Raw genomic sequence first — 12,188 nt, 5'->3', positions numbered from 1 at the left:
GTAGGTGTTTAAGTTCCCCCTGCAGTTGATACAAGTCCTGTCAAGGGAGGCAATGGATCCTGGAAAGAAACTTAGCTCACCCTGAAGCAGACATCTGTATTTGATTATCTTAAAAAAGCTTAAAAAAGAATAACAAATGGAAGACAAACACTTGCCAGACCTGCTGGTCTGCCAGCATCTCACTCTCCTCTTCCTGTTCCTTTGTAAAGCTAGATATTAATCTCTCCTATTTAAATATGTCTGAAGGTTTACAGAACATCTATGAGCTGTTGCTGCCCTCTGTTATGTGATTTGCTAAACAATGTGGACTTGCTACTTGCTTATTACAATGTTCTTAGCTCTTCTATGGTGGTACTGTCATCGTCTTGGAAGGAGAGCTCAATGAGTATTTTATTGATTTGTCTTGTACCCTGGGAAAGTGCCGAGTACATTGCAAGCTGCTCACTTTTAGTTGTGCGTTAGTGGCAAGCTTGAAAGATGTACAAAGATGATGTAAATCTTAGGCGCGCTTCTCCAGGTAGTGTCTGATACCAATATTTTTTTATTAATTTGAAATACTTATTTGCCACAAGGTCTACTTCAGATCTAGAGAGAGAAGAATACGTACTTTTAAATGCTATGAAGCTCTTTGCTCTCAAGTAGAGGAGCATTTCTCCTCTGCTTTTAAGACTACAGTGAAGGCTCTTCTAGACTGAATGATTTTCATAGCAGCTGTGGTCTTAGCATGTTACTGAGTTTTTCAACATTCAGAGTAAAATTTTTCTTGTTAACTGTTTTCCCCCCTGCATCTGTTTTCTAGTTTAGCTCTAAAATACAAGAAATATCAATTGTAAATACTGTGTCCTTCATGCGAAAACAGTGTAAGACAAGATTAGCACTTCCATGAGAGTAATAGCCTTTCATTAAAAGTGTTGTTATAAATATAAAATGCTTCTTGTTCTTTCAGCCTAAGCTTTCTTGTTCCTTAAGTGTGCATGTTATTTTCCAAAAAGCAATAACTGTCAAACATATGTAGATTGATATTTCTTTGCTTGGCATAATTGTCAGGACTTAAGAGGTGGGTGCGGGGAGAAAACAAAGCCAAACTGCTGTAGCACCTTGAAAGGTTTAGTGTGTTAGGTTTCACAGTTCTGGCTTAGAATACATAAACATCCTTAAATAAAAGAAGAAAATACCTCAAACCAACAACAAAAACATAAAGAATATATTTTTTAAAATAAAATTAGTCACCCAAACTTTCTTCTCTAAGTTAAGTATTGTGTGAATGAAGAACAGATTTGTAGACTGTTAAGGAAAAGTAAGATCTCTATAAGCAACTTCCTGACATTCCTGTTGTAGGAATGATCTATTTAAGTTTATCTTTTTTCATGTAATTTTGAGAATTATTTCTAAATTTATTCTAGCATTGGATTAGTTCTGTAAGAATGTTTTTGTTGGTCTTATTTTTTTTGAAGAACACAGTTCTTTTTAATGCCACAAGATGGCATTTGATATAAGTTGTATTTGGGATCTGAAAAGAATAAGCTTAAACATTTTAAATAATTCTGACAATGACTCTGTATTGACTTTACAGCTATCAGAAAACCCCAAGTTCTGAGATGATACTTGAATAACTACTTTGTTAAAGAAAAGCAATATTTTTTTTTCAGTTTGGTGTTAAAATATTTATGTATAATTATCCCCACTTTTTAGACATTAAAAAGCTGCTGTGCTCTTAAATGGTAATAAGAATATAGAAATGAAAACTTTTTTCATTCTGAGTGTGTATGTGGGAAACGAAAACTACAATAGGAGACTTATGAAACGATATTCCGTGAACTCCAATAATTTATCCTGTGTATGACGCTGGAATTGAATGCATGCAAGATGCAAGAGAATAATTGTGGTAGTTGGTGAAAACTAATTATTTTTACTGGAGTCTGTAAACTACTTGGTATTTGAAATTTGCTTTTTGGAAGTGAAATATTGTGGAAATCAGTTTCTCCTGACCCTTTACAATGTAAGAATGTGTTGCCTTCAGACACTGATTAATAGGTAGGCTAACTACTTTTTTTACCCTGTTCAGAGCATGTTGGTGGTAACAGTGGTACATTTCTTTAAATTTCAGGCTGTTCTTGAGCACCTTCACTCTAGCAGTTTCAGCTGGTGCAGTCCTGCTTCTACCTTTCTCAATAATCAGCAATGAGATCCTGCTTTCTTTTCCACAAAACTACTATATTCAGTGGTTAAATGGCTCACTAATTCATGGTTAGTACTCAGCATAATGTAATTAAAATGGATGTCTTCATTATACGTGCACAGATGTTCTTATTTTCAAACTAATAACTCCATTTTCATTTAAGATGCTAATTGAATTGTTAATATGTTATTGGCTAGTTGTTTTTGCTGCTGTGTAATATATCCAAAAGTCTGTCTTAGCTGTTCTGTTGGGTTTGTTTAAAGAATTATGCATACTTGATGGAATTAAACAAAATTCACTGCTTTGAATATTGATGTAGAATAAGAGCTACTAGAAGCTAACTTGAAAACACACTGTTCAAACTTCCTCATGTGTTAATGCAAGATTCATAAGCCTATCTGTTTATGATGATACATATAAAATTATTCTCAAGATAAAAAATTTGTTATAAGAAACTTGCTAGCTATGAGCAGTTGGGATTGGATAGTTAAATTCAACTGTTAGTGATTTATTTGTAAACAAGGAAAATTATAGAATATAAGTGTATCGAGTGTGGTAAAGAGGCCCAATAGAAGTGAACTATTTCAAGGAAAACAAGATGCAAGAAAAGAATATTACTTGTACTTGCAGAGATGATGCCTTGGTGTCTGGCAGAGTGAGTTTTGCATGCTTTCCAATATTGGTTAACATGCTTACGACTATGACTTGTATAATGGATACTAATATTTGAAAATAATTTGGACACTTGTATGTGTCTAAGGCAAATAACTGGTGGAAACAGGACATTCTTTAGTAGATTTGGCTGGAGACAGAAGATGGTACCTTCGCTATGTGAAACAATTTATTTAATCTGGAACAAATAATTTACAAATTTGCTGTCCTTTTTCTGTTCTTGTGAAGAGATAGTAATTGGGCTTTGGAGGATTTTTCTCTGAAAATGTACTCTTTTTGCTCAAGGTCTGATAATACTCACAGATAGCAAATTCTTGAATTCCAGATCCAAAGTTTTTTACAGCGAATTAAATGTGGATAGGTGAAGACAGGAAATAATACCTGTTGTCTGTCATCTTTCTGAAACTAGTTGAGTATTTTTTGTGTTATCTGGACAGTAAAAAAAAGTGTGGGTTTTTTTTTTTTTTTAAAACCCTTGAATAAAGAGGAGCTGACTGTAGGTGTGGTGGTCAATGATGACCCTGACTGTGGTGACGGAGTAGTTTAAGACCTGACAAAAGTGAGGAAGAAAAATAGTAGAATAAAGACATTAGACTTTAAGAGAGTAGACTTTGTCCTCTTCAGGAAATGTGTATGTGGGACCTTACTGGAGAAAGCCCTGAAGGCAAAGGAAGCCAGGAGAGATGCCTGCTTTCAAGGATAACCTTCAAGCACCATAATGTGCACCTCAGTGTGCAAGAAAATGAGCAGGTGTAATAGGAGGTCGACTTAGCTTAATGGGGAATTCCTCAGCTCAAAACCAAAAAGGAAGTGTACAGAAGGTAGAAGTAGGGATGACCTGCCCAGGAGGGGTGTAGAAATATCACCTGGGTTAATATCCTGGTGTGAAATTAGGAAAGCCAGGGCACAGCTGGATTTGCAGCTGGTGAGGGGTTTGTATAGAGCCAGCTTCTTCTCTGGGGCATGCAGTGAGAGGCAATGAGCAATGTTTGCAGGACTTAAAGCAACAATTCTTCACAGTGGGAATGGTTGAACACTGAAAAAGGTTGTCCAGAGAGACTGGGAGATCTAAATCCTTGGAAGTTTTCCCAAACTCAGCTGGTTAAAGCCCTGAGCAACCTGATTGCACCTGCAGTTTAGATGTTTTAAGCAGCAGATCAGACTACATGACTTCAGAGATTCTTTCTAGTTGAGTTATTCTGTGATCTGTTTTGTCACACATCATGGAGGATTGCTAATTTGGTATGTCTCCTACTTGGAAGAAAAAAACCCAGCTAATTCTCATTTTTCACATGGATTTAGCTGCTCAGGCAGATTTATATTCTTTACTCCCAAACATGGAAAAAAAATTAATATTTAATGGAAAATAATCCTTCCTTCTGTGTCTGAATTGACTTTGGAAAAACTACAATAAAATATTTCAGAGTGAAAATTATATAATAACAAATTCAGAAATTTTTACTCTGTCAGAGTTGCTACAGTACTTGGGTTAATTAGAAATCTGCCAGAAAAAGTAGCTGTCGCATAGGAAGGCCTTTGAATTTTTAAGTGACCATCTTCTTTTGATTTTAATATGATAATCTTTTGAAAGTACCACTTTATGTATGCACAGTATAATTTGTATTTCCTAAGTCCAATAGTAATGGTTAGCAAGGAAGTAAATTCAGTAAAAACACCAAAATCTTGGCATTTCCAAGTTTGACTGTGTATTGCAAAGCTTACGGTAGGGCTTGACATGACTGAACTAAACCGAGATTTACCACAGCTGGTGAGAAGACTTCAGAAACATGAGTAGATTTTTTTGGATGGGATCACGGGCTTCTGTGACTGCAACTTGACAAAAATCAGTGTTCTTGGTTTCAAAACGTTACCTTGGGGAGGGGCTCCCTCTTGTGGTATTCGCTAGGTTGGCACAATAGCATTGCACTGCTCTGTAAAAACCTATTCCACGTAGCAGCAATACATTTTTGAAGTTAGTTATGAAATACATGTGCAAGTTTTGAGAGCTGGTAGTGCTATCACAAGCACTGAAGTTCAGAAAATGTTCACATCTCCATAACACTCTGCCTAGCATAGACTTTATGTATGGTTTGCTTAACAAATGTTATCCAATGGGAAAATTTGTATTGCTTTAAAACACTTTGGTTTTGCTAGATTTATCAATTACAGATAGAGTCTGAGGTACTTGAATGTAACATTAAGGGGTCTTATACTGTACATTGTTGCATTAGTTGTGGCATATAGAAAATATATGCCTCTGATTTGTGAAACCGGGCAGAAAGCCCATACCTGGATCTAGTGTAAACACTCTTACCTAATGCACGTTGAACTAAACCCAGAAATAGTCCTGACAGCTGGATGTTCCCTTGTGCTGTTGTCGGATGCAACCACCAGGTGGGGGTAAAACGTAATGAAACTGCCGTGAATAAGAAGGACGAAAAATTGCTGAGGTCTAATCTGTTTGCCAAAGGCTGAGAGAGTTTTAATTTTTATGTTTTATTAACTTGTTTTATGGGGGGTGTTCTTAGGTCGCTACAAATGCAAAAAAAAAAATTCCAATAGACTGCTTAAAGCTTTTATATATGTTGATATCTGAAAGTCTCTATCTCATGGAATTTTATGATGCAGTCAATGTAGTAGGAAATAATTATTTTTCTGAGTCTATTATAATTTGATTTCTGAACTATCAAATTAGGATAAGAGATACGGTAGGGGAAGAAGAGGGCCCTGTATATTCCTCACTTTGAGGAAAGTGTATGTGTATGTCAGCAGCAGTACAGCACTGTCCTTACCTCTCATAACTTTACACACATGTTGTAGCTCTGTAGTTTAATATTCTGTAAATGTGGTTCCTATCAGCTGCTAATGTGTAAATTTTTGGATTTTAACTTCTTAAAAATCACCGCAGATTTGCACCACTCTCCCCTCCCTTAAAATGCTCTGTACATACTATACAGCTCCTTGAGCACTGTTTTACATTGTAGATATACATGTAATAGAGCTGCTGAAATTAGAACACCCAGATATTCCGCTTTACATCAGGTAACTGAATGCACTGTCTTCATTAGAGAAAACCACTGAAATAAGACCCCCACCCCAATGTAGTAGTATTTCTATTCTAACATTGGTGTCTTCACTTTCTGAAAAAAAGAAAAAAAAAATACACATTCTGCTTGAGTTAATGTACCTCTAGTAAGGGCTGTTAATGACATTCTTGCTGATGTTGCTATGTGTGAATGTTCCTTGAATGGTAACAGGAGCTTCCTGGCTAAGCAAATTCGAAAGGAAAAATCCCCCTCTTTGTTAACTGGAGTTTAGCCACCTTTAGGCTGTCTCTTTTCTTTAGCAATTATTATATTTCACACATCTTTTGGAATTTTCTTGTTTTGTTTTCCCTAGCTTATTTGGCTAAGTTTGGTTCTTGGTGTCCTGGTGTTATCAAATGCTGAAGAAGTAGATTTCTTGGCCCCCCCACCTCCCTCCTCCCACCGCGTTCTTATTTCTATTTGAAATTTAATTTCATTTAAAGAAAAAGGAAGTATAAATGGTGAAAGCATTTTTTTAAGGTGGTGTAGGTGAAGATAACTGCTAATTATTTTACATTTCGAACTAGATACAGGAATTTTTCTCAGTAATGTTTCCCCAGACATGCAGTAAATGTCTCTTTCCTTCCCTATTCTTTCCAAAATGGAAATTTCAAAGAAAAAAATGAGCAAGCCTGTACATGAGAAGAAAGAAATAACCAGAGCTGTTAGTTCAAATTTTCTTATCATGGGGGATGTTCTTTTTTGGATTTCAGGTGACATAACATAGTCCTGCAGAATTATGGAAATGTGTGTGTTTTGGGGAAAGTGGGGGACTAAGCTGGTTTTTCTCAACTACAAAACAAAAGCTGTGTTTTCAGGATGCAGAACATGTGACACTAGTTAAACCTGTTAGCTACACTAGTACTAAATTGCAGGTAAGCTTCTGCTTTTAAAAAGAAGAAACGCCACATCCTGCACATCTTTTGCTAGGATGGTGATGGGTTCATGTTTATGCACCAGAAACTGGCTGTTCAGAAAGCGTTCAGCTTAGAAAATCTTAATAGAGCAGATACCCTTAATGGAGATCAGTTATCACTTCAGGTTGTTTTCTAAACCTTTTCCCTTCCTGCAGATGTCACATGTGTCTTACAGATGTCATAGTTGTAGTCGTTGATTTTTCACCTAGATCACAGAATGGTTGAGGTTGGAAGGGACCTCTGGAAATCGTCTAGCCTGACCCCCCTGCTCAAAGCAGGGTCAGTTAGAGAAGGCTGCTCAAGGCAGTGCCCAGTCAGGTTTTGAATATGTCGAAGGGTGTATATTATAGAACCTCTCTGGACAGGCGGTTGCAGTATTTGACGGCACTCACAGTGGGAGAAGTTTTTTCTTACATTTAAGTTGGGTCTTCTTGTTTTCCATTTGTGCTCATTGCCTCTTCTCCATTCACTGGATACCGCTGTGAAGAGTTCGACTCTGTTTTCCTTTCCCCCTCCCTCATCAGATATTTATATACATTGATAAAGTCCTCCCTTCTTAAGGCCAAACAATTCCAGCTTTCATAGCCTCTGCTTGTGTGACAGATGAGCCAGTCCATTAATCATCTTTGTGGTCCTTTGCTGGACTTGCTCCAGTATGGCCATGTCTGTCTTGTATGTAGGAGCCCACAGCTGGATGCAGTTCTCCAGATGTGTGCCACCAGTGCTGAGGAGAGAGGAAGGATCACCTCCCTTGACCTGCTGGCAACACTTCTCCTAATGCAGCCCAGGATGCTGTTGGCCGCCTTTGTTGCAGGAGCACATTGCTGGCTTGTATTCAACTTGGTGTCTGACAGAACCTCTAAGGCCTTTTCTATAACGCTGCTTTTGGGATGATTGGTCCCCAGTGTGCGCTCTGCCCGCTTGTCCAGCCTATTGAGGTTCATCTGAATGGCAGGCCACTGCTCCTCTCCATTTTGTATCATTGGCAAACTTGATGAGGATGCAGTCTCTCCCATCATCTGGGTCACTAATGAAGATGTAAAACCCAATATCGACCCCCTGGGGTACACTGCTGATGACTGGCTTCCAGCTTGACTTTGTACTGGTGGTCACAGCTCTTTGAGCCTGGAAGCTCAGCCAGTTTTCAGTCTACCTCAGAGTCCACTTACCTAGCCCATACTTCATTAATTAGTCCGAGGAGGTTATGGGAGATGATACTGAAAGCCTTACTGAAGTTGGGATAAACAACATCCACTGGTCTCCTCTTGCCCACTGATCCTGTCATCTTATGAAGGCTGCTGTTGCTGTTACCATGATACCTTCTTTTAATTTGGAGGCGATGATGGTATTTGTGTATTGCTGATGTTAAAATCCATTATTTGTCTAAGTTTCTCTCGAGGAAAAAATACGGGAGGAAGTGAGTACACAGAACTGAATTTTGTGAGATTCACTGATGGTAGTAAAATAGTTTTGTCCTGAACATTTTTTGAACAGTTATCTAAACAGCCTGGAGTGGGATATTGTGGAAGTAGTCCACCTGAGTTTGCAGTCTGTCTTCCAAGATTTCAGACAGTTGCTGCTGTTTAAATAGGCATTCAATTTTATTTGAAGATTGTTATGCAGAGAAATGGGTACTTTTCAGCAATGACCTGTAAATAACTATGTATCCATAAAAACCCGGCTTCTGTTAGCACTTGTATGTATACTGCATTGTTATATGTAAGGGAGGAAAATGTAACATCTTTAACTTTTAAAGCTGAGAAACTTATAATGTAAACTTTTTCTTATTTGTTGCAGGCTTATGGAATCTTGCTTCTCTTTTTTCAAATTTATGTTTGTTTGTGTTGATGCCCTTTGCCTTTTTCTTCCTGGAATCGGAAGGATTTGCTGGCTTAAAAAAGGTAGGAAAATACTGTTAAATACAGAGTAATTACAGTATGTATTCTGTTTTCAGCCTTCACTTCTGGTGAAACTGAAATTACAAATTTGGGAGAACTTGGCACTGGGATTTGTATGCTTATGTGACTGTTTATGTACAGATGTGCACTGTTGCACAAGGAGGTGAAGCGAGTAGTCAACTTGAGACAGCTGAATATTTCAGCGAAGCATGGAATTTGGCAAAGCAATTTCTGAACAATAAGATGATAATGATTATATTAATATGTGAACTAAAGAAATATAATGAAAAATTACTATAATGGGGAGCACAGCAAAAGGAATTTCAAATCGTAAATATCAAATAAATTAAACCGGAACGACTGTCTGGGGACCAATTGTAGCACGTTTTCATTAATCTTTATCATCCAAATGATTACACTTTTGTTTTTAACAATACTACCCTTGAGGGAATTCTGCGCCCTTTGGATGGCAGTTATTGGAAAGCAAAGGATCTTTAAAAGTGGTCTGAAATCAGGAAAATGAAATGCATTAAAGATGGATGCAAAAGGCTATGAGTCATTGGTGGATTGCATGTAACATAAATCAACAAGGGGATGATTGTGGTGGGAAGGAAAAGGTAATTCCTGGTTGCATTGACAGGAGCATGGCATGGAGGCAATGAAGTTGCCATTTTTGTTCTTTCTGTAATTGGGGAAAACTCAACTGAAGTACTGCATCCAATTTGGGATTTTAGGGTTCGTGTAGACGCTTAAGAGAGAAAACAGAGGACGGCAAAGAAAATAAGATACTTAGAAAGTACAGCATGAAGGAAAATTTTAATTCAGAGAGAATAATGTGAAGAAACAGAAATTTTATTCTATAGCTGAAGCTACTGGGCGGTTACATAGGCTGAGCACGATAGCTGTATCAGAAAGGACCTACAGGACCCAGCCAAGCTGGTGTGCAAATACTTGTTTGGTGTAGCCTGTTCTGAGCTCCTCGATGCTACTGCAGTGTTACTTTGGATTGCCTGAACTGTGGATGTATCCAAGTTACTTCAGTTACAAGTTTGAATGACCAAGCTAATGAGTTCAACTTCAAAGCAGTTTGGGGATGGGCTAAGTATTGTCCATATTACTATGTTTAACTCTACTTACCCAACTTGGCTGGAAAACGCTCTCCTCCCCTCTTCTTCCTTCACTTCAGGTATCTATAGGGCTAAGAAAACTTTCAGCAGCTCAGTTTGTCCTTTCATTTTTCAGGTGGAGGCCACTCAATTTTCCTTTTGACTCTAAGTATCTAGCCACAGCTAATGTAATCTTTTCTTACAAAAAAGAAATGTTAAGTGATTTTAGTGGGGTTTGTGTCTCCAGCAGTCCAACCAAAACCAAGGATTCTCTCCTTTAGCGTACCATGTACAGCACTGCTGGTGTGTCCCCTTGACTTGTAAATTTCTGTTGGCTCCAACAGATGCATTATGTATCCCAGCTGCATTAAACTTGCACTTTACATAAAACTTTAATAGTTACAGCGTAACTTTTAAACTTATGACACTGGCTATCAATAAATCCCATTCAAGATAAATAGGATCACCATTGCATGTTTACACTTGGAAGCATTTGCAACTCCAGATGAGATAGAACCATAATCTGTCTGCGAATGTCAGGAAAAAGATGATTGTTGGTGCTTTAGAGTAGTTTTGCTTCTTCATGGGGGTAGATGAGATCAGATTTTAGTATCAAAATCCACCTGTTGTGAGGAGGGGGGGAAACCCAATTTTTGGGATGTTTTGTTACTTTGACTTCTCCTGGATGTTTTTGGTACATCCCAGAAGCCAAATGTGATTCCTAGTACAGGTACTCAAGGCCTTTGTCCAATGTCTGTTCTACCTGGCTGCTCTATTTAAAAGTATCCAAAATGGATGCAGACATATACTGAATTGTTTTACCAGCTTTGAGTGAGCCCTAAAGCTATTGGTGAAGATAGGAATTGTAGTCCATTTTTATATGAATATCCCTTGTGTTGTGTTGCTTTCTTAGAAAGTAAGTGGCAAATGTCACTTTTGGACTAAGTTGATAGTTAAAATTGAGTGTGCTGTTCTGTTAAAATTCTGATGCAGATAAATGATTCTGCTTGCAATAAGTACTATAATATATATTAAAGAGTTACATCACATAATAGGGGGATTGGAATCTGGGAAAACTTATGCTTAATTGAACTCAGGATTACATGTAAGCTTTTCTGTACTGGAATCCGTGAAGGGTGCTTCCCATTGTTTTTACTTCCGTTAGATTTTGACACATTGCTTATCTCTCTTCAGAGAAGATTTTGAGACCATGATCACCTTGTAGAATTCTGGTACTTTAACAAATGATTTTGGTTTTGATTATACTTGTGCAAGTTTAAAAAAAAATGATGTCATATTTTGTCATTCATCACATCAGATTAATGGGCCAGAGAGATAAAAGATCATTCAAATGCTATTACTGTTAACTGGGAAAATCAGATTTTAGTGATCTCAATTTAGAAGAACACTTCATACATTTGGGAAAACTTGCAGCATTTAAGAGAAGAACGATCTACTGTAAATGTAAAGACATTCAATAAGGAGGTTTGGCACAGGATATGTAATCTTTAATCTTTCAGTTGGGAGCTGGATACAAGGAGTAGGGAAAGCAGTTGATTCTAAATATCCAGCTCAGCTCAAAACTTATATAAAAAGACTCTTCCAGTGGAAGCTTTTATGCAGGTCATCTTGAATTTGTCATAGAATTATCTTCATTATCATGAATAGATAGGCCACATAAGATTTTGGTGTGCACAGTCAAGATATCTATGTGAAGGTGTTCATGTAAGAATCACTTGTTGCATTTTAATAGAAGTTCTGAAAATTAATGATTAAAAGAGGTTCAGTCCTGAAATTGAATGGATTTTTTTCATTTTTAAATGGATTTCTTTGTTCAGCTTAAATTGCGACAGTAATGTTAGTCATTATCACATATGGGTCTAACCCCCAAAGTTTTTAGCCGTCTGTTTGAGTGTTTATCATAAATTGTGCTATAAAAGTTGATTTTCCCTATTCACTGTAATGTGAACTTTTTGCAAGCTATGATATTTCAAATAGCTCATAGGTTACTATTACGAGCTTTGTATAACTTTTCTTTCCATGTTCTTCTAAGGAGGTATTGCCCCCTTAACTGCTTAAGCTTCATGAATCAGAATGGGTTTGATTAACCATCTTCCAATTTACTATGGCTTTTTTTCTTGGTTGCTAGTATACTTTCTAAAGGGCACATGGCCCCTCTTATAGACTCTCTTCGATTCCCCAGGGCAACAGTTTAAAACAACCAAGGACTTGCATATTGTGCAGAGGAGAGAAATACGGAAATTAGGCACTCACCATGGACGGATGCAGTGTTGTACTGAAAATCAAACTGATTCTCTGCCTAGTTTTTA

The 12,188-nt window shown here is 37.4% G+C and overlaps 1 protein-coding gene across 2 annotated transcripts in view; it reads left to right on the top strand.

The window, feature by feature from the left end:
* Positions 1-12,188, top strand: part of LMBR1 (limb development membrane protein 1) — a 72,131-nt gene that overhangs the window by 18,550 nt on the left and 41,393 nt on the right. Inside the window, exons 4-5 of one of the 2 annotated variants that reach the window (XM_075492387.1) lie at positions 2,108-2,247; positions 8,652-8,755. In XM_075492387.1, the coding sequence (XP_075348502.1) occupies positions 2,108-2,247; positions 8,652-8,755 (244 nt within the window). The remainder of the gene's footprint in view (positions 1-2,107; positions 2,248-8,651; positions 8,756-12,188) is intronic. The other variant, XM_075492388.1, reaches the window with a different exon arrangement.

This window comes from Mycteria americana, chromosome 2 (genome assembly GCF_035582795.1).
Source record: "Mycteria americana isolate JAX WOST 10 ecotype Jacksonville Zoo and Gardens chromosome 2, USCA_MyAme_1.0, whole genome shotgun sequence".
NCBI classification, from domain to species: Eukaryota; Metazoa; Chordata; class Aves; order Ciconiiformes; family Ciconiidae; genus Mycteria; species Mycteria americana.
This window is presented reverse-complemented; position numbering and strand designations above follow the sequence as displayed.